General features: G+C 44.9%; 1 protein-coding gene across 1 annotated transcript in view; it reads left to right on the top strand.

Annotated features, from left to right (window-relative positions):
* KIF5A (kinesin family member 5A) overlaps positions 1-22,245 on the top strand; it is a 68,011-nt gene that overhangs the window by 18,450 nt on the left and 27,316 nt on the right. Inside the window, exons 2-11 of the mRNA XM_055003525.1 lie at positions 6,479-6,566; positions 6,679-6,752; positions 7,585-7,689; positions 8,871-8,919; positions 9,763-9,818; positions 11,416-11,503; positions 15,728-15,852; positions 17,026-17,130; positions 17,682-17,830; positions 19,454-19,602. Of these exons, the coding sequence (XP_054859500.1) occupies positions 6,479-6,566; positions 6,679-6,752; positions 7,585-7,689; positions 8,871-8,919; positions 9,763-9,818; positions 11,416-11,503; positions 15,728-15,852; positions 17,026-17,130; positions 17,682-17,830; positions 19,454-19,602 (988 nt within the window). The remainder of the gene's footprint in view (positions 1-6,478; positions 6,567-6,678; positions 6,753-7,584; positions 7,690-8,870; positions 8,920-9,762; positions 9,819-11,415; positions 11,504-15,727; positions 15,853-17,025; positions 17,131-17,681; positions 17,831-19,453; positions 19,603-22,245) is intronic.

Here is a 22,245-nt window from a genome sequence, read left to right as displayed (position 1 = left end):
TTCTGAGGAGAGGGAGGTCTCAGCACAGTATCAAGGCCATAGCAAAGCTGGTGTAACCCTATTCCCTTCCTGATATACTTTTATGTGTTTGCAAAGGCCAATTGATTGAACTTCCTGGTACGTAGTGGTTTTCCAAAAGATGCAGGTAAGGAATTTTTGTTCCCTATTTATTTTATTTTATTCTGCTCTCCTCGCAAGCGAGCTCTGAGCGGATCACATTTTAAAATGTACACTAAACTAGAATAAAATTTAGCAGCAATATAAACATCAATAACAACATGCATTTTTAAAAACAGCCACGCACATATTGCTTGTATCTTGTAATCTGCCCTGAGCCTGCTGGGAATGTGGGGAGGGCAGAATAAAAATCAAAAATAAATAAATAAATTGCCCTGCCCACTTAGCCTAGGTAACCCGTGGGGCAGGGTGGCCAGTTATAGATGGTTACAGAAACGGGGGGTGGGGGTGGGGCTGCATGGCTATTTATTTTAAAGAAGACTTAATTTGAATAATCTAGTGGTTGTATTTTTCTGTCCTTGTGAATAAGCATGGTTTCAGCTGAAACTATTGCTGGTTATCAATTGCTGCTCTATTTGTACAAAAGGAAGACTAGTTTTTTTCCCTAGGTGTGTCCATGTGTTACATACACATACAAATTACAAGTACTGTAATAAAAAAATCCTTTGGCATATGAGGTCTAGGAGGGTTGTCTAACATTCAAGATTGTCTTCCTTACAGGTAAATAAAGGTTTCCCTATCTCTGAGAAACCTAGCTTCAAAATCCACCTTAGGAGGTATTTTCTTTCCCATACAAGAGAGCATTATGGGAGCATGTTTCTAAAAGCACAAAAATCTTATCCATAGGCGATAATGCAGGTCAGTGTAGAAATCCAGGAAATTTAAACCCACAAGCTCACATGATTAATCTCTTCTGAAAGCATCGACAGATTGTAACCCGGGCTGTGAACGTCATGTTTCAAAGATCATGTCAGGAAAGACAAGTCAAAACCGGGTGCATAACTTAGATTTTTTTAAAAAAGCATTTTAATGCGAAGATAGGCTTAAAAATGTGTGGGCGATGCTTCGTGAAATCTCAGCAACCTAGACTAGATAGTTCTTTATCGTGTCATCCCCCACCCCCCTGTTTTTCAGCCCATAACGGGTTCTCAAACTGGCTCGTAGGAATCAACCTAGTAAAAATAACAATTAAATACAAAATATTGCTGGGAGTGGGGGCGAGCTCTCAGCAGGAGCCAGACACAGGTATGGTACACGGGATGTTAGGGCTTTACTTGCTTTTTCTCTGATGGCTTTATCAGTAGCAGTTCAAAGCTAGATGACGGAGGGGGTCTCTCAAGGTCTCTGGAGCAAGATCCAGGTACCAGGTACAGTAAAATGATGTCTTGTTGCTTCTGTCCTCTCTGTGTTGGCCTCTAAAATTACAGTTAGGATTTCCAGACACTCATTGCTGCTTCTCTTTCCCCAGCGTGATGCAGAATGCATAATTCAGCATTTGATGTGTTTTGTTATGGGATTTGAATTTTTTTTTAAGAGAAAGGTGCTATTATTAAAAAAAGAGGCGAGGCTCACTCCGCACAATATCCAAGAGTATCAGGATGCAACAGCCTTAATTCCAAGTAAATTTATCAGCAATCTTAATGGAGAGAGGCCATCAGTGTTTCTTTGGGAGGGAGGAGAATAATTATCCGAACGCAGTGCATTTTAAGGAATCTGTTTTCTTCCCTGCCCTTATGACCTAAGAAGGATATTAAATGAAATCTGCAGCTCTTCTCCTTGGGTGGCAGCAAACACAGAGCCATTCGCAGGCTGGTCAGTTTTATTTATTATTTTTATTGTTACTGTTTTACTTACTTCATTTGCAGCCTGCCTTTCTTCCTGAGACTCAGATTTTAAAAACAAGGCCGGCATCTGCACACCCTGATGTGGGGCAGATGCCGGGACCCTGGGCTTCCAACATTGCCCTCCTTTCCCATGTGTTTCCCCCCACTTGACAGCCTTCCAGACACCCATGCCTCTGGCCACTTGCATGCTCTACCTGGAGAAAAGCTTGCCTGTGGCTGTGAGCATGGATGGGTGAGGAGGACTCATGAGGAAGCATGCATAGGTTGGGGAAGGCACATGAGGGTGGGGCACAGGGGCCCATGCATGTCCTAGGAGGGCCTGAAACTGGCTCTTCAACACCACAATCAGACTGCATAAGACCTCCAATGAATAATAAAATTGGATTAGGATTGCAGGATTAGAAAACAGTGCAAACGGTATGGTTTATTTATTTATATTCTGGGCTTTTTTTCCAGCAGGAATGCAGCGGAACGGAGTTCCAGCACCTCTTGAAAGTGATCACATGTCCACTGGCCCCACCCCTTGATCCTGTTTCCTCCCGTGCGCAGCCCAAGGCGTCCCGCTCTTTAGCTTTGGGCAAAGAGCAACACTTTTCTTGCCGCTTGCAAGTGGCAAGAAAAGTGTCGGTTTCAAAGCCAGCCACTTGTCAACTGATGGGATGGGGAATCCCCCATCAGCTGGAAAAAGGCTGTGGGCCTTGAAAGCAGCAACACTGCTTTCAAACACCCACTTGCTTTTTTCAGCTGAGGGGAGGGGGAGGAGAGACTGCCCCTCAGCTGAAAAAACAGCGGGGCATTTGAAAGCAGCAACACTTTTCTTCTGTGTGTTTCTCCCTCATTTCCCTCTTGAGAGTTGCACCACCTCTTTTCTCAGAAAAAAAGCCCTGTTTATATTATTTATAGTTCACCTTTCTCACTGGGACTCAAGGCAGATTACACAGTGTAATTTAATCCAATCAACAGCTGGGACGTTCAATAAACAATATAACAGGGTACAGATTACCGAAGAGTTCTAAAACAAGCTGAAATCTGATATAGAGCTGAAACAATGTTGAAACGGAACATAAGGAATTGGCACGCTGTAATAGACAACAGTAACAGATAGCGCACAGTAATATAGGCTACAGAATAAAAGGAGAAAGAAACCAAAGCTATCATACATCTTAAGGCATTCAATGCAACAGGGCTATGATTACAAAATTAGAAGACAATGTGTTCAACTATGGGCCTGAGGCAAGGCATATATTGTAAATATAAACCATACATTGAGAGGAGTGACAAATTGCAGTAAAAGCAAGATGATACCTGAGCTATCATAACAGTAGACCACAATCCTACAATTTTTGACGGTTGTTATGAGTCCATTATAGGGAGCAAAATCGGATGAAAGGGGGCTTTATAAATTTATTATTTGGGTATACTTTGGGCTTGCCAGTGGGCTGAGTTTCAGTGTTGGGCTGCCTCGAGATGACAGTTTGAAGCATCAAAGGGAAGCCACAAGAGAATTGTGTCTCATGCTAGGCTCCTCTCCCCCGCCAATCCTTTCTCAGATTTATTTAAAGAATGTTTTCCTCGGAAATAGGACAGCAAAACTGTAATTAACCAGAGCTCCTGTGTTCTGGAACTGTGATAAGGGAGTGAAGCAGGTGTAGTCCCGTATGCTAAATATGCAGGATACCGTGTGTTTACAGCCTGCAGGGAGTTTATTTGTTCTGGGCATCCACATGCCACTTCCCCAGCGAAAAGCCTTCAAGAAATGATGACAGGGTGATTCACAGTTTGTACCCAAAATGGATGATCCGCTTGGCCATAAGGACAATAGAATCGATAACGCTGAAATCTTTTGGGGGCTGATAGGTGGCTTTTGTGCCCTTTTAGTGGCATCAAGAAGGGGACAGGGTCTTTGCTGCAATGGGACTGGTTCCAGCCTAGAAACGTTGAATCTGATTGGGTGGTTTGAATTTTAGGGGAGTGGAAGGTAGAGAGAACTCCAAATATGGGCATGATTCAAAGTATGGGGAAAGTATGGAAAAGTCAGCCTGGGATGATGAGTTTACCGGACAGGTAGCCAGCTCAGGCCTGTTGGACAAAGGTTGGGTAGAGGCTTGATCGATTTACCTGAGTGGCAATCCTGATTAACCAAAGCTAGGAGATGGCTGATGGCCTGGCCTCACGATTAATTTTTCAGGGCATCTTTGCAAGGCAGATTCCCTGACGGTCCTAGAAGGTGAATGATTGCCCAGCAAACTCTGATCTTTCAACGTGGCCTAAATTTTGATGACCCTCAGGAAGCCAAAGAATAGAATAGATTTATTATCAGAGGAGTGTCCAGGCCCCCGGGTAGGGTTGCCGGCCTCCAGGTTGTGGCTGGAGATCTCCCAAAATTGCAACTGCCCTCCAGGCCACAGAGATCAGTTCCCCTGGAGAAAATGGCTGCTCTGAAGTATGAACTCTATGGTGTTATACTCCATGGAGGCCCCTCCCCTCTCCAAACCCTGCCCTCTCCAGGCTCCACCCCCAAAATCTCCAGGAATTTCCCTACTTGGAGCTGGCAACCCTACCCCCCGGGGGAGCCTGGCTACGTTCCCATCAGTGAGTCAGCTTTTCTGTTCTTACAGATTGATCTCAGTTTCTCCATTTGATAGCAAACATGGCCTCCCTCTCTCTCTTGCCATCCCAGACAGCATACGGCCCGAGAAGTCATGGAGGTGACCAGAACACGGCTTCTGCCTCCAGGGTTGTAACTGAGGGCCAAGCTACACATGACGAATGACACTTGAATGGCAAGTGTATTTCTCCCTGTTCACTTGCCCTCCACTCAATCCACTTGCCGTTCAAGTGTCATTCGTCACTTGTAGCTTGGCCCTGAGTAAACACACTTGATGGGATCGGGAGCTACTGCATTCAGGCAAATTGAGATCGCTTAGTTCCGTGGCCTCTGAGTCATAGTTAGCCAAAAGGGCTAATTTCTGAGTACAATTTGAGATAACCTGGTTTGCAGGGAATTACCAGAGCGATGTGCTTTCTGAGGTGAGAGGCGTGGTCTTTACTTTTGTTAGAGACAGCAGAGAGAGAGAGAGGGAGATTTACCGGAAGCAGTTAGAGCAGATAATTCCTCACCAAAGCTGGTTGTGCCTCCACTAAAATCATATTCAAACATTTGTACTACCAAAACGATCAAAATACTATTAAACTCTTATTAAACTTATCAAAGAAACATCAGGTGTGCTTCCTCCTCCTCGTCAGAGTTCATTGTGTATAGCCATAGGCCATCACAAGATTACAAAGACCCCATTAAGTAAAATAAAAATGATGTAAAATACAATTATGTATACAATACAGATTTACCAAATCCACTAACACACAACCAATCATAAAGGTACAAGTAGCTCTGATTAAAAACACACGTGATAGAAAATCACGCACAGAGAAAATCTTTAAGCAAAAGGCCTGGTTGAGGAAGCAAGTAAAAATAGCCAGAGTTCATAGTAAAGAGTCCTTTCAAAACAGCAGAGATTGGTACAGAGACAGCAGTACAAAATTGAAGGGATGACACTGAGTCATTCCTGTGGCAGCAATTTTTGGAAACAGTGGGAAGATTCGAATCGGGGATCCTCTGCTGTCATGGAGCACTTAATGTCCAGATTACATCGATGGTCACTGATTTTATGCCATGTACAGGATAATACAGCTGTCTTCCAGCTTGGTGGGACTTGATTACACCAGTCCTGTTTTTCACTACTTGCTTTTCCAGTTTCTCCTGAGGAAAAAAAAAGTCACAAGTCACTGCTGCAAGATTATTGCTGTTGTTGGCGGTATCATTGCTGCAAGATCCATCTTGAGACATCAAACACGGTGATCGCACGCCATGTTTTGTGCCTGCCTCTCAGAGACTGAAACTTGCTACAGTGTTCTAAATTTATGCAGTACATACATTCAGGCTGGCAGTGGGGAGGGGGGGTTGCAGGTAAAAATGGGAGGGGGAAGGCAGCAGAGGCACCTGAAGAGGGTACAGGTGTGGCTTATCACACTTCAGTTCAGCAAACTGAAACTTCCTTCCCATTCCTAGGATTTTATTATCTGTGTCAGGTTCTGAATTAACTAAGTCCAGAATATTTTGTAAAGGCTCAGCTGAGCAATTGACCTTATACTTGGGAGTGACGATAGCTCAGCCTCTAGGGTGCCATACTGATTGGTGTATGGTAGTGCTTTCCTCACACTAGCACTTATTCACAGGTCAGGATAATATCAGGGCATGAGAGATCCGTGCCTGCTCCCCGTCCCCAGCCATTTAAGCTGCTTGCACGTTTACTGCGTGTAGCTGGGCTAAGAAGACATGTGACCCTGTCCGATGGGCTAAAAGGTTGCTCATGTAACTGCTTTGCTGGAATTTGAACAAGACACAAGATAGTTTTGGGACATCTGATTTAAGAGGTCACCTTCTTTCCTTTTCAGAGCTACAATAGCAGAAGCTGCAGACATAGCAAAGAGCCTGTGACTGCCACAAAATCTACATTAAATAATTCCAGCACTTGGACAGCTCCTCGTTTCCCCTACATCTCTTGGTGTTACTGACTAGCTTTAACCTCTTTGTTCCATTTCTCCACCCACTCCAGGGCAAGCCATATGCTTTTGACCGTGTCTTCCCACCCAACACCACCCAGGAACAAGTTTACCATGCCTGCGCCATGCAGATTGTCAAAGGTCAGTTTAGCTATTGATAATGTGTGGACGTTGAGTGGACTGGCCTGGGCTGAGCATCTGTTGTGACAATGAATGCATCTTCTTTCTCACTCGCCTGCCTGTCCCCTTTCAGATGTGTTGGCTGGGTACAACGGCACCATTTTTGCCTACGGGCAGACATCCTCAGGAAAGACTCACACCATGGAGGTAAGAGGGGGCCACATTTGTCAACCTCCAGGTGGGGCCCAGAATTACAGCTGATCGCCAGACAAAGAGATCAGTTCCCCTAGAGAAAACGGCTGCTTTGGAGGGTGGACTTATGGCTCTATACAGGGCTTCCCATGAGTTTGATCCAGAAATTGCAACTTGTCCAGAATGCTGCTGTGCATGTCCTGGCGGGTACACCATACAGGGCACACATAACTCCACCTTTGCAGCGGCTACACTGGCTCTTTGTGGAGTTCCGGATCAGGTTCAAGGTTTGGGTTTTAACCTACAATGCCCTAAATGGACCCAGCAGTTACACCTGAGAGGGGAATTCTCCCCTGAACAGGGGTCATTTTGTAGAAAAAAAGCTGGAGGAACTTATTAGCATAACTCATTAGCATAACTCATTAGCATATGCCACGCCCCTTATCATCTCTGGAAATGTGTCATTGGCGCAACTGATTTGCATATGCCACACCCCCTGACATCACCTATCCTGGCTGTTTTGGACCCAATCCTGGCCATTCAGGGCTGAAATTGGGCCCAAAATGGTCAGGATCGGGCAGCTGCTGAGCGGGAGAGTGATCCACCACCCATCAGAGACCCGATCCGGGCCGTTTTGGCACCAATCCAGAACGAAATGGGCCCAAAATAGCTGAGAGTCAGGTGGGCAGGACCACCTGACATGTGACCTCTTTGAGGAACTGCCGGAACTGCGTTCCTGTGTGTTCCCCCTCGAAACGAGCCCTGCCCCTGAAGGCCCAAAGCTTTGCTAGGAAAAAGTTCGAGAGGGGGCCTGTTAAGCTCATGGCAGCCATTTCTCTTCTTCTAGGGTAAGCTGCATGACCCCCAGCTCATGGGTATTATCCCACGCATTGCCCGGGATATCTTCAACCATATCTATTCCATGGATGAGAACCTCGAATTCCACATAAAGGTCAGGGGCCTGCGGAACTGATGGGACGGGGTATTAGCCGTGGTGGTGGGTGCTGGGGAGAAAGGAGAAGGTTTTGCAGGTGCTGTGGTGATGGGGAGGAAGTTCAAAGAAATGGATGGGGAGGGGTGTCATAATCGAGGTGCCAGGTGGTCAGAACCAAGGACTGGCAAGTGCCTCAGGTGGTTAGGCAGTTAGCAAGTGCAGAGGAATAGTTTTTCTTGGCAACAGGCTACCCACACCTAACATATTTGGGAGCTTTGTTGCAAGAAGTATAGGATTGGCTGTCTGATGTCACCAGACTCTTATAGGCATTTGGCTCTGTAGTGACCATCACCTGGCTTAAACCACCTGCAGTAGAAGTAAGCAAAAGAAATAAGAGAGCCAGCTTAGTGTAGTGGTTAAGAGCAGCAGGACTCTAATCCGGAGAGCCAGGTTTGATTCCCCACTCCTCCGCTTGAAGCCAGCTGGGCAACCTTGGGTCAGTCACAGCTCTCTCAGAGCTCTCTCAGCCCCACCCACCTCACAGGGTGATTGTTGTGGGGATAATAATCACATACTTTGTAAATCACTCTGAGTGGGTGTTAAGTTGTTCTGATGGGCGGTATATAAATCAAATGTTGTTGTTGTTGTTATTCCTCCCCCTGTTGTGTGTCACAGGAACAATAAATGACTGGCTCTGATTTTGAGGCCCATGGCCCTTGAAATACTATTGTTTAAGGAGGGTGTGGAGTTTGTTCTACAACTGCAACCAATGTATATAATGACATAAAAATGCTAGGTGCTGTACAAGACAGTCACAATCCTTACCCATGAAAATTGTTTCAGGTGGCTTTCTGTGTTAGTCTGCAATAGTTGAAGAAAATTCAAGTCTAGATGTACCTTTAAGTCCAACTGAGGTATAAACTTTTGTGAGTCAAAGCTCAGTATCTGATGAAGTGAGCTTTGACTCATGAAAACATATACCCTGGGAAATTTTGTTTCCCTTTAAGGTGCTACAGGGCTTTAATTTAAGGTGCTACAGAACTTGAATTTAGTCCTCTCCTAGAGTGTTGACTTGTCCCTTGAAAATTTATTATTTGCCACTTTATTTCTGGACAGGTAGATGTCCACAGAGATTTGCGGCACAGGGACATAGACAATTGCCGGTGTTTATTTTATTCACTCTATTTTTTCTCCCTCAGGTTTCCTACTTTGAAATCTACCTGGACAAAATCCGTGATCTGCTAGATGGTGAGTGATCCTTAAGGGATTATACGCAGAGTTAGGCAGAAAGAAATGCACCAGGGCATTGGAAGCCAGGAATGAAAAAGAAGGAGTTGGTAATTCTGGCAATGGATTGGGCCCAGGTGAAACGTATGTCCCTGAATTATGCAACTGTTTGAATTTATCTCCTCACAAGCCCTGCTCTGTCTGCTCCTAGCTGCATAGATGAGGTGTGTGGTAAGCAGAGACAGAGCTTTTTCAGTGGTGGCACCTGGCCTGTGGGATACACTACCCCTTGAAGCTTGCCTAATCCTACCTTGCTATGCCAAAGTGTTTAATAACTTTAACCTAGGCCTTTAACTGAGGGGGCTGATTTTTTAAAAAAATTGTTTTTAATAATAACAATAACTGCTTATATACCGCTCTTCTAGACAGATTAGTTCCTCACCCAGAGCGGTGAATAAGTTAGTGTTATTATTATCCCCACGATACAGCAGGGGAACTGGGGCTACTAGGAGTGGCTTACCAAAGGCCACCTACTGAGCTCATGGCAGTAGTGGGATTTGAGCCCGTGGAGTGCTGATTTGCAGCTGAACCACTTACCCATTATACTACAGCAGCTCTCAGCTTCTAGCCTTGGGATTGTTTTATGAGGATCATTTTAGGATGTTAAATGTTTTATGCTGTATTTGTGCTCTGGCTGGGTTTTTAATGGCTCGGTTTTTAACAGATTGTGAATTTTAATGATTTTTATGCTATTTTATGGTTTTTCATATTTAACTGTCACTTCAGGTAGGTTCTTTGGAAAGGCAGCATGTAATTTAAATATATATATATATAAAATGAAGAATCTCTTCTGTTCACCCACAGTGACCAAGACCAATCTCTCGGTTCATGAGGACAAGAACCGGGTGCCGTTTGTGAAGGTGAGACGCCAGGGAGGGTGCTAGTGAGAGCTCTGGAGAATAGTTTACCTCAGGTAAACTCAATTACAGGCTGAGGTAGGGGGAAGGCGCAATTAATAGCCAGTTCCAAGGCTGGCTGTTAAACATATTCAAGTCTAAATTGCAAAAAAAGCTGTACATCTTAAAGAGTATTTGTTGCTTATGCCTCAAAATGCCCAAAGATATTCCTGATGAATAATTGGGAGTCTGAATCACAGGGGTAGAGAAAGAGTGTCTTCTAACCTCTGCCCTTTCAAAATGGTGTCCTGGTTAACCTTCTGAGGTGTGAGGAGAAGGCAGGGGAGGAGGGGATAGGTGCACTATGGGATGAATATTAAGGGGAAGATGAGGTTGCTTCTATTGCATACTAGGTCCAATAACTTTTCCCTTAAGATTACCAACTCTTGTTTGGGAGATTGCTTGAGATTTGGGCATGGTGTCTGAGGGCCAAGCTACACATGACGAATGACACTTGAACGGCAAGTGGATTGAGTGGAGGGCAAGTGAACAGGGAGAAATACACTTGCCGTTCAAGTGTCATTCGTCATGTGTAGCTTGGCCCTGTGGAAGGCAATTTGGGGAGGAAACTCATTGGGGATATGATGTCATTCTAAACTTCTATTTCTCTCAGACTCTATGGTGGTAGTAGTAGTAGTAGTAGTAGTAGTAGTAGTAGTAGTAGTAGTAGTAGTAGTAATAAAGTCAAGATCTTATGGGATTTTAGAATACAAATCAAGTCAAGATCTTATGGGATTTTAGAATACAAACCGATCGACACCTTGAACATAATACACCAGACATAACAGTTGTGGAAAACCCCCGAAAAGCTTGGCTAATTGACATTGCAGTTCTGAGGGATGCCCGAGTCGAAGAAAAAGAACAAGAAAAAATGATTAAATATAGAGACCTGGCAACAGAAACCACCCGACTATGGAAGAAGAATACAACAGTAGTCCCCATTGTCATCGGGGCACTGGGAGCTATTTCGAAAAACTTCGCAACTTATATGGAAAAACTGCAGCTTTCTGACATAACACCTACAGAACTGCAAAAGACGGCGTTACTTGGGACAGCGTACATTTTACACCGATACCTGGCTGACACTTAGGTCTCTGGTGGAAACTTGTATCCGCTGAGCAAGGCCAATCAATGATAACATGTGATCTTTATTTATTATTTATTGTGTTGTGTGAAATTTGAATAATAATAATAATATTTGATTTCTAGCTCACCGTCCCCACAAACGGGCTCGGGGTGGGTTACAACAATGTGATAATACAAAAATAAACCATTTAAATACTTTAAAACCAAATCAGCGATAAATAAATGCAAAATCCCAAGATGGCAGCTCCTTCCACTCTTCCCAGCCATAATGCAAGCAAAATGGGGGGAGGGGGACGAGCTGGTGTCATCACTGTGACTTCATGTGGGAGGGGCAGATGTTATGTAGCCTCCCCGCTCTGAAGTGGCCATTTGCTCCAGGGTAACTGATCTCTGAAGTCCAGAGATTGGTTGTGATTTCAGGAAAACTCCAGGCCCCTCCTTGAGCTTGGTAACCTTACTTTCCCTTCCTCTGCAGGGCTGCACTGAACGTTTTGTGTCCAGCCCTGAAGAAATCCTGGACGTCATCGATGAGGGAAAATCCAACCGTCATGTGGCTGTCACCAGTGAGTGTTGAGGATGGGCAAAGCAGGCAGGGATGACTGTGGGGTGGGAGAAGTCTGTGTGGTGGGTTTACACAACTTGTGACCTAGCCAATGAGTCATGCGCTGTGGGGCCATCGGAGGACCCTGGTAAGCTGCCCTTTTGGACAAGTGGGCTATGTTTGGCTTGGCAAGTCACAAGTTGGGCAGGCTTGCTTTAAACTCAAAGGTGGAGGGAAATGAATGTCTATGAGGCTGCTTTATACTGAGTCAAACCGCTAGTCCATCTAGCTCAGCACTGATTATTCTGACGTCCCTCTAGGGCCTCTGGCAGGAAAGCATTTTTTTCAGCCTCTGCTCTTTAAGATCCTTTAATTGAAGATGTTGGGAACTGAACTTCTACAAGCAGAGCACGTACTCTGCCACTGCCTCACAGTCCCTCCCTCATATAAAATTATTTTTATGCTTAGGGAAGGCCAAGATGAAGTGGCTTGAGCTTTCAGTGGCTCTCTCCTGAGGGAAAGAGTGGGTGTAAAGTGAAAAGAGTTGAGAACTGAAGCATTGTGGTGTTGAGGGTTTTAAAGCAGCCTCCATGTTCAGTTAGACCCAGTCAAATGAAGTGTATGAGGCAGAAGGAATTTTTCTGAATAGGTCCAGAGGATGGTTGTTGTGGGTTTTCCGGGCTGTATTGCCGTGGTCTTGGCATTGTAGTTCCTGACGTTTCGCCAGCAGCTGTGGCTGGCATCTTCAGAGGTGTAGCACCAAAAGATAGAGATCTCTCAGTGTCACAGTGTGGAAAAGATGTGGCCACATCTTTTCCACACTGTGACACTGAGAGATCTCTATCTTTTGGTGCTACACCTCTGAAGATGCCAGCCACAGCTGCTGGCGAAACGTCAGGAACTACAATGCCAAGACCACGGCAATACAGCCCGGAAAACCCACAACAACCATCGTTCTCCGGCCGTGAAAGCCTTCGACAGGTCCAGAGGAGTTAGCCATGTTAGTCTGTAGTAGCAAAATCAAAAAGAGTCCAGTAGCACCTTTAAGACTAACCAATTTTATTGTAGCATAAGCTACAATAAGCTGATTCTCGAAAGCTTATGCTACAATAAAATTGGTTAGTCTTAAAGGTGCTACTGGACTCTTTTTGATTTTTCTGAATAGGGTCCCACTAGAGATGGGAACGAACTGGGAAAATTCCAAACCGTACAATTCATGCCCTGGTTCGTGAACTGGTTGGTTCGGTTCGTGAAAACATCACTTCTGGGTCAGCAGAAGGTCTGCAGAGAGCCCACCCCCCCTGTTGCCTAGGAAACTGATTGATCAACGCCAGGCTGTCTGCAGTGACAAACCGAAATATGAACCAAACAAACTGGGCTAAAATTCATCATGGTTCGTGAGAAATAAGCTCCCACAAACTCCTGGTTCACAAACTGCGAACTGGCTTGATTTGTGACGAACTTTGGTCCATATTTTGGTTTGTGGCCGCCTCTAGGTCCCACATAATTAACATAAATGTCTTAGGACACCACTAATGAGTGGTGTGTAATATGCTTAAGTTTTGAATGGTTCTTGGATCGTATCTACACAGCAAACTATGGTTTTACAACAGTTTCGCCATCATTCCTTCCTCCAGAGGATCCTGGGAATTGTAGTTCGGTGAGGACAATGTGAATTCTGTTAGAGATCTTTTTGCCCTCTTTTCTGGGGCTACAGTTCTTGAGAAGAGGGAATCGTTGCTGGATCATTTTTTAGTTTATGGTGTACATATGTTGTTTCTGCTCAAGTGTCCCAAACGTGGGAAGTGTAACCTATCAGGAACTGGGCAAGATTCTCTGTGAAAATGTGAGGAGTAGCTGTGCCTGGTCATGGGAGGGAATTAAGTGGCATTAGAGTTTCAATCCCATCGTATAGCCATAATGCTCAGGAATACACAATGGTGATGAATGGTAAAGGGCTGCAGGTTTCAGCTGCGGAATTTGGGGTGGGGCCTCAAGATGGGTAGAAAAGTATCTGTGTATCAGCAGTGCTGTGGGATGATATATTTCAGCTTCTGTGAATCAAAAGTTGAGACTGTCTCTCTACACGTCACTAAGTACCCAGGGACGCTCAAGTCCAAGACTGTATGTCTAGTCCTCAATTCACGTGCAGGCTGTTCTTGCTCAGTGCCCGTGAATGCCGATTTCACGGGAGCTCTCTTTGTGTGATTGTATCTGCATGTGATTCCGGAGGGCAAATAGCCAATTCCGCTCTGTTCTTGCTGCAACAACAAGTGCTGTAGGCTCCTTTAAATTGCCAATTTGCAATTTCTTTAAGGTGTGAGAAAGTGTCAAGATCTGCATTTCAACGAATGGATGTGGGAGGTGGGGGAAACTGAGATACTTTTAGCAGTTGAGGAGGAACTGATATCAAGCATGTGAAGCAGAGCAAATTGAAGTGTGACTGTGTGATCGAGTGCATGGAAAGTTGGAGAGGGATTACGTGAAATGAGGTTCACTTGAGAGTCCCTAGGTATTTAGTAACGTGTAGAGAGACTCTTGGGAGATGTACATGATCAGAAAGTTTCCAGTCATGGACCATGATGGTGCTACCCCCTAGAGGCAACATATGCTGTTTTACCCTCTTGCTGTTAGGAACGTGCAACCCTGAACCGTCGATGCTCTTCAAACCATGAATGGGGTTGTAAAACACTTCCAGGGTTTTAGCAATTCAAACTGCAGGTGGAAGTTGCGTGGCTGAATGCTCTTCTATATTTAAAAACTCCCTTTATGTTTTAAAAGATTAGGTGTTAAAGGAAAGGTTCTAGTTACAGCCTTCTTCTTGAGGATTTAGCCGTGTTAGTCTGTAGTTGTAAAATAATAAAGAGTCCAGTAGCACCTTTAAGACTAACCAACTTTATTGGAGCATAAGCTTTCGAGAACCACAGCTCTCTTCATCAAATGAATCTAATGAAGAGAGCTGTGGTTCTCGAAAGCTTATGCTACAATAAAGTTGGTTAATCTTAAAGGTGCTACCGGACTCTTGACTATTTAGCTCACATTCTATTTTTCTGTATGTGGAGATTCTCCCCCCCCACCCAAATCATTCAACCCTTTACCTGCTGCCTGGAGTGATACAATCAAGGCACAGTTTTACCACCTTTCTGTTTAGACCAGCCCAAAGACACAAAAATAGGTTTTTCCCAGGTGAAAATTGCGTGATGCAGCCCTTATCACCTGCGGTGTGAACTCTCATTTTTCCATCTTTTCTGGTGAGGCTTTTTTCAGGGCTTTATAGTGCTTCAAATCCTTAGTTGGGCAGAAAACCACAGTGAGAGAGTGTGTATACCACTGAGGACCTCTGCAATGCAACCTTCAGCTCTTTGAAACGGATCGGCCCTTTGCGGGCAATTGAGACAAAGCTGAGGCTTGATGAGATACTGAAAGATCTGGGGATGGATTTATTATTTATTATTTGTTCACACTTGCATTTATTTCTCGGATCTCCTCAATAAAAACCAGAGTCCATGGAATACCTTTTTATTAGTGCCAACCAAAATAACACCAAACATGGTGCAAATTTTTGGGTTCAGACTAACAGTGCAATCCTATGGTGAGTTACTCCAGTCCAAGCCCATTGGAGACAATGGACTTAGACTGGAGTAACTTTCCATAGGATTGCACTAAAAATGTTACAATATATATATATATATATTAATTTGGAGGAGACCAAAAAAAAGTGGATTTTGCAAGCCACGTTCTTAAAACCAACATTTGGCGTATATGCTCTACTGGCTTGTCATATTGAATTGGATCTCTTGAACCTTTGGGGGTGGGGGGACAGCAACATTAGAGTAACCCAATTTCAGGTTAAACTGCCTTCATTTTTCCCCATGAGGCAAATGATGACTCTGGAGGTGGGGGGATTTGAGATTGGGGCAGTGGAGCAAGGTACTTCTCTGGGCTGTGGTCCTGATCTGAATTGGGGGCCACCACAACTTGTTTCCTCCCTGCTCCCTTGTTTCCTCCCTCCTCAGTCCGTTGTGAAGTGTATGTGTGCTTCTACACCCTATACCCACACGATGATGTCCCCACACACTGGTTCATGGATCTTCTAGTGTGCCTCCTAGTCGAGCCCTTAATGACCAAACTGAACAGCACAGAGAGCATGTTTTTTTAGATCAGGCGATCTCTGCCCAGGTTTTTCCTTTGAAGAGCAAGTTTCATTCATTCCCGCTCGGCCTTTCTCTCTTTTTCACCCCTGCAGATATGAACGAGCACAGCTCTCGCAGCCATAGCATCTTCCTCATCAACATCAAACAGGAAAACATGGAGACGGAACAGAAACTGAGTGGGAAGCTTTATCTGGTGGACCTGGCGGGCAGCGAGAAGGTGACGGAGGCTTGAGTGGTTGAAGCGGGGAACGGGTGGTGCCTCCAGGCTTGGATGGTGGCAGGCAAAGCTCCGTTTCTGCTCATAAACAACTGCCCTGGACCGGAAATCTACATACAGCCCAGCAATGCTTGGAGATAATTCCACATCTGGAATTGGGAACATGAGGGCTTGCACTGAAATAATGTCTTCTCCTACCCTACTTCTTAGACCTCCCCCTCCCAAGTTTTGAATCAGAGACCTATCCTCGTGAGTCACCACGGACTGTATGGGCTCCGACTTCAGTGCCCTCCTCTGGCACAGAAAATAATCAGCCCCTGTGATTGGCAGGCTGTAGGAATCCTCTGGATTGACTAGGCCTGAACTAAATATTATGGGTCAGGACTCTGATTAGTGTTCTGCCTGGAGTTCTTGCTCCTGACCTCATGGGACTGGCAGGCAGAAGGGGCTAAATTCCTGTGTGATTTCATGATACTTTTATCCAGAGGAGTTCGCCGTGTTAGTCTGTAGTTGCAAAATAGTAAAGAGTCCAGTAGCACCTTTAAGACCAGCCAACTTTATCGTAGCATAAGCTTTCGAGAACCACAGCTCTCTTCATCAGAGGCATCTGACAAAGAGATCTGTAGTTCTCGAAAGCGACATCTCGAAAGATGCATCTGACGAAGAGAGCTGTGGTTCTCGAAAGCTTATGCCACAATAAAGTTGGCTAGTCTTAAAGGTGCTACTGGACTCTTTGCTATTTTGCACGATACATTTGTGTGTGTGTTTGGGGGAAGGGGGTTTACTCCTCGCCATTGTGCTTTCTTGAAGTTCGTTGGGATTTGACTGCAGTCCTGATATATATATATATATATTTTGAAGGGCAGCTTTTTCATTTGAAGACTTGAGTGTTGCTTCTCCCTTTTAGCCTTCTGGATATTTATGTCTGTTTGTTCTTCATCACTCAGGGCCAAGCTACACATGACGAATGACACTTGAAGGGCAAGTGGATTGAGTGGAGGGCAAGTGAACAGGGAGAAATACACTTGCTGTTCAAGTGTCATTCGTCATGTGTAGCTTGGCCCTCAGACAGCTTATCGATAAGGAAGAGAAACTTTGTCTTTTCTTTCGTGGTTTGCCCCAAACCACATCAGGGCTTCCCCCCCTATAATAATCGAGACTCTCTCCTGGCAGGTCAGCAAGACAGGAGCTGAGGGGGCTGTGCTGGATGAGGCCAAGAACATCAACAAGTCCCTGTCGGCTCTCGGCAACGTCATCTCAGCTTTGGCGGAGGGCACGGTAAGGATGCATGCAGACAAACTTTAGGGTCATACGTGGACTTAATACTGAAACACGTGAACCTATTGCCTCTGGGCAACCTAGACTTTCCAATAGCACAAATACATCCTATGGGTGTCCTACAACCTACGAGGTATCCTTGAGCAGCTTGTAAGCTCTTATTAAAACTCTGGGAATCCAAAAACAAACACAGAATGGAATTTCTCATCCTCGTGTTTGCAGAGGGGAATCTAAAAACGGGGAGGCGAAAATGCTTAGATTCAGAAACAAGACACAGCTATTCGAGGTTATTCAAAGTGTGAGTCAGCTTTATCTCGGGATGTGGCCAAACTTCTGACTGGCCCATAATGCTGACCAGGTTGCCGTCTGGTAGTGAAGCTATCCTCCTTCACCAGTTCCCACTTGGAAAATAGATCCCAAGGAGACTTTGCTTAATCCCTGGGAATTGGGGTGGCCAGTTTTACCCTTGTAAAAGATAGTTGTGGAGTGCTGCTGGTTGCTGTTGCCAAAGTAAATGAAGCAAACGTGTCTACCCCTCTTGTCTTACACAGAAGAGCTATGTTCCCTATCGAGACAGCAAGATGACGCGTATCCTGCAGGACTCCCTTGGAGGAAACTGTCGGACGACCATGTTCATCTGCTGTTCGCCCTCCAGCTACAACGATGCCGAGACCAAATCTACTCTCATGTTTGGACAGCGGTAATCATTCTGTGTCTTTCTTGAGCTGTGTTGTTTTATTGCGTGGTGTTTTCATAAAGAGAGAACTGAAGAATTATTCATGGGGTGACTTGCTGCTTGAAAACTGCAAGTTTGTGACCTTTATGTTGTTCTTCTTCAGGCAAAGAGCCAAAAGACCCCTCAAACAAGCCCCCCAGACCCTAAAGATCCATTCTTGTGTAGCATCATTCCTAGTCACTTGGGGGAATATCTGTACTACAAATTGAGTTTAAGAGGTGTTCCCTCACCCGTAGTTCTTTGAAGGGCCTAACTATATAATATATTTTTCTCTGCCATGGATCCTGTCAAAGAGGCATGTGCAACAAGATCCCATGTGAAACCTGATTTCAAGGTTCGTGTGGGCCAATTCAGATTTCAGACTTCTCCCCAAGCTGTTTTCCTGAAGTGAAATGGTCTTGGGGGGTCATTGCTGTTTGGCCCATTTGGAAAACGTATATGCAGGGCTTTTTTCAGGGAAAAGAGGTGGTGGAACTCGGTGGGTTGCCCTCGGAGAAAATGGTCACATGGCTGGTGGCCCCGCCCCCTGATCTCCAGACAGAGGGGAGTTTAGATTGCCCTCCGCGCCGCTCAGCAATCTAAACTCCCCTCTGTCTGGAGATCAGGGGGCGGGGTCACCAGCCATGTGACCATTTTCAAGAGGTGCCGGAACTCCGTTCCACCGCGTTCCAGCTTTAAAAAAGCCCTGCATATATGTAGTCCCCCCACCCCCCGGATGACAGCCATTTTAGTTTAGAAAAATGGTGCAGAGGAAGCTTAAAAACATTCTCTCCTGTGCTGCTCAGCCCGCTCATGCCTTGGAATCATTTCACCTGGGAACTCAAAGTGCACACCTGCTGGACGGAATCCAAGGTGGAGCTAAGGATGGACTTGGGAAAGATGTGGTCATGCCCTGAGCATGACTAGGGATCTCCAGGATAAAATTCTCAGTAACCTCCCCCAAAGTACAGTTCCCAGAACAAACTGGGGGAAGCCCATAGCAGTGAAATTAAGCCAGAAGGTTGTAGCATATTTAGGACCTTGGATGAAATTCTGAGCAGTCTTATTGTTCTCCTATTGTTCCTGCCCACCAAGACAGCAGATGTGCTTCAGATTCAAGTCTCTTAGAGGCGAGTCTCTTAGAGCAAAGCTACAAGAGACGAATTACACAAGGAGGAGCACGTGAAGGGAGTTGCAGTGTTAGCCAGGAAGCTGAGTTTTAAAAGAGATCAGAAGGCTTTGTCAATTTCCCCTCTCTACAGAGCCAGGGAGAATGCTGCTCAGGTTTGTTTATTTCCTCTTTGCCTCCTAGAAGGGGAGGTGAAACTGACAGAGCCTTCTGGAGGCAAAGAGGAAATTAACAAACCCTCTGAGTGCTGGTCCTGTAGAGAGGGGAAATGGACAGAGCCTTCCAATCTCTTTTAAAACTCAGCTTCCCAGCTAACGTTGTGACTCCCTTCATGTGTAATTTGTCACTTGTAGCTTGGCTCTTAGATCTTCCCACCAACACAGGAGGCGAGGCATGATAAGATAGAGAAGTCTTCCATCCAAGTCAAAACCTAGTGTCCTCTGTAAAACGCCTTCCACTTAATCCTGCCCCAATTGCAGGGCCAAGACAATCAAGAATACAGCCTCTGTGAACCTGGAGTTGACAGCTGAGCAGTGGAAGAAGAAGTTTGAGAAAGAGAAGGAGAAGAACAAGACCCTCAAGGAGACAATCGTCAAGCTGGAGGCTGAGCTAGGGCGCTGGCGCAATGGTGAGCACGGGGGGGAAAGGAGACTGTGCTTGCATGACAGTTGAATTTGCTGCTCATTATTTTCCAAATAAGGAGGAGTTTGCAATGGGTGTTTCTCTGTTGGTATCACCATGTAGTTAGTGTGCAAGGGTCCCCTGGCACAAGTGCATTTGTTTACAGTATTGGGTGCATCCTTCTTTCCTTTAAAAAAAAACCCTGTCAAGATTGTACGACTGCCCAACCTTTCGCTGTGATATGATAACAATTGTAAAGACGAAAACTGGTATGGGAGGAGGGAGATTGATGTCCTGGGCTTATGGCAAGGAATATGAACCCTTCTCCCTTTGGGGACAATTATAGCTAATTCAGGCCATGGGGAAGTAAATGCAAGGCTAAAGTTGGGAGGTAGGATGACAGAATTTTTTGGGGGGGCGTGGTCACCCTAGGGACCATGGACTCTGTCAAGTCATGTGACTTGTTTTCATACAATATTTGGGTTCATTCTGCATGATATAAGGAGCTGCTAGTGGGAATCTTGGTCTAATGGGCACAAACTGAAATACGAACCAAAATTCGTGATGAACCAGGGCGGTTTGTGGTTCGTGAACCAGCGGTTCATCAGATCCCATTTCTGACGAACCACCACGAACATTAGGCTGGTTCATTTTTTGGTTCGTCACTGCCGACAGCCTGGCCCTGATTAATCAGTTTCCCAGACCCGGAAGTGGTGATTTGCTGGCCCGGAAGTGACCTTTTCACGAACCAAAATGAACTGATTCATGAACCAGGGCAGGTTCGTGAAAGTTTGTGGTTTGTGAAATGTCACGAACCACAAACTGCATGGTTCTTTTTTTTTTTCTGGTTCATGCCCATCTTTACTAAGAACCCATGGTGTCTCTTGGCCTACCTGAACAAATGGGGGATATGTGCTCTCTTTTGACAAGGTGCAACTTTAATGTATCATATTGTTCGAACACCCCTGCTTGAGTGCAGGCAAAAACAACCAGATGCTGGGTATATGTATGTTGAACTGCAGACCTAACAAGTTCAATGTGAATTTACTTTAAATGTAATTGCAACACTAGGGTGCCCCATGTGGACAGTCTAAAGAAGTGCTATTAAAGCATCCTGGAGCTATGGATCCTTTAAAAAAATTTCTGCTGCTGGCCTAATTAATCAATTCCTGTCTGCCTTGGATGGCTGTACTCATTAATAAATAGTTACTAGCTTTTGCAGAGAGCGGTATCTTAAGAACTTTTTATTTTGAGCTAAGCTGCAAGAGATGAATTACACAAGGACGCTCAAGTGAAGGGAGTCGCAATATTTGCTGGGAAGATGAGATGTAAAAGAGATCGAAAGACTTTGTCAATTTCCCATTTCTACAGAGCCAGTAAAGATCACTCCGCAGAGGGTTTGTCAATTTCCTCTGTGCCTCCAGAAGGTGCTGTCAGTTTCAGGTCCCCTTCTAGGAGGCGAAGAGGAAATTAACAAACCCTCTGAGCAGTGATCTCCCTTGGCTCTGTAGAGATGGGAAATTGACAAAGCCTTCCCATCTCTTTTAAAACTCAGCTTCCAGGCTAATATTATGACTTCCTTCATGTGCCTGTCCTCGTGTAATTTATCTCTTGTAGCTTAGCTCTTTTTGGCAATCCTATTCACTGGTCTTCAAAAAAAATTATGATCATCAATTTGTAATTGTGCTTGATTTGATTTGACTTATTAGATTTATAATCCGCTCTCCCCGCGAATGGGCTCAGAGCGGATAACATCAATATTAAAATTTACAATAAAATTTGCTTTAAAACCATAAATAAACATACAGTTCAGTGATAAAACAGCTCTAGATGACGGCCCATATTTCCAACCCCAACTTAACATTCTATGCTGTTACGGAAAGAACTTTTATTTGATTGTTTTTGTAATAGTATCATTAATGAATAACAATCCCTCCTTTAAAAACATCAATAACTTGGATTGCTAACAAAATCAAAAAATGTTCTTTATTTCTCCTCCCCCCATAAGTGCTTAAAATTATTCCTGAGGGTTCGAAACGACCAGCTGTAAAAGAACAGGAAATAAATCAAATAGGCTAAAAGTGAAGGAACAAATGGGAAAATGCAAGATCTTTGCTAATGGCAGTTTACTTCTGAATAAACCTTTGGTAGATTTTCCCCTTGCAGGCAAGAACTGCAAAATCTTTAAGGAGACGATTGCTCTGTATTTAGTGGTGGTGGTGGAGAGTGCCCTTAAGTCATAGCTGATTTATGGCGACCTCTGGTGGGGTTTTCAAGGCAAGAGACTAATAGAAGTGGTTTGCCGTTGCCTGCCTCTGCAACCCTGATCTTTGTTGGAGGTCTCCCATCCAATTACTAACCAAGGCTGACCCTGCTTAGCTTCTGACATCTGACGAGATCAGGCTCACCTGGGCTATCCAGGTCAAGGACTGTATTAAGTCCTTGTTTTTAATTCTGCATGCACCATAGCACTAAAAAGGCTTCCTTCAACATTGCACAAATGATTGTTGCATGGTACCAGGCTGTATAGTATGCCCTGGTTCCCATGAGCTGTTTGGGCCGTTAGAAGCAGAAGCATCCTGAGTGTCTGGGCTGCAGGGGGCTGGGAGCAATGAAAACGTGCAAACAATATGCCTGAATTAGATTCTCT

Source organism: Eublepharis macularius, chromosome 19 (genome assembly GCF_028583425.1).
Source record: "Eublepharis macularius isolate TG4126 chromosome 19, MPM_Emac_v1.0, whole genome shotgun sequence".
Taxonomy (NCBI): Eukaryota; Metazoa; Chordata; class Lepidosauria; order Squamata; family Eublepharidae; genus Eublepharis; species Eublepharis macularius.
Note: the sequence above shows the minus strand (reverse complement) of the source record. Positions and strands in the feature narration are given on the sequence as shown.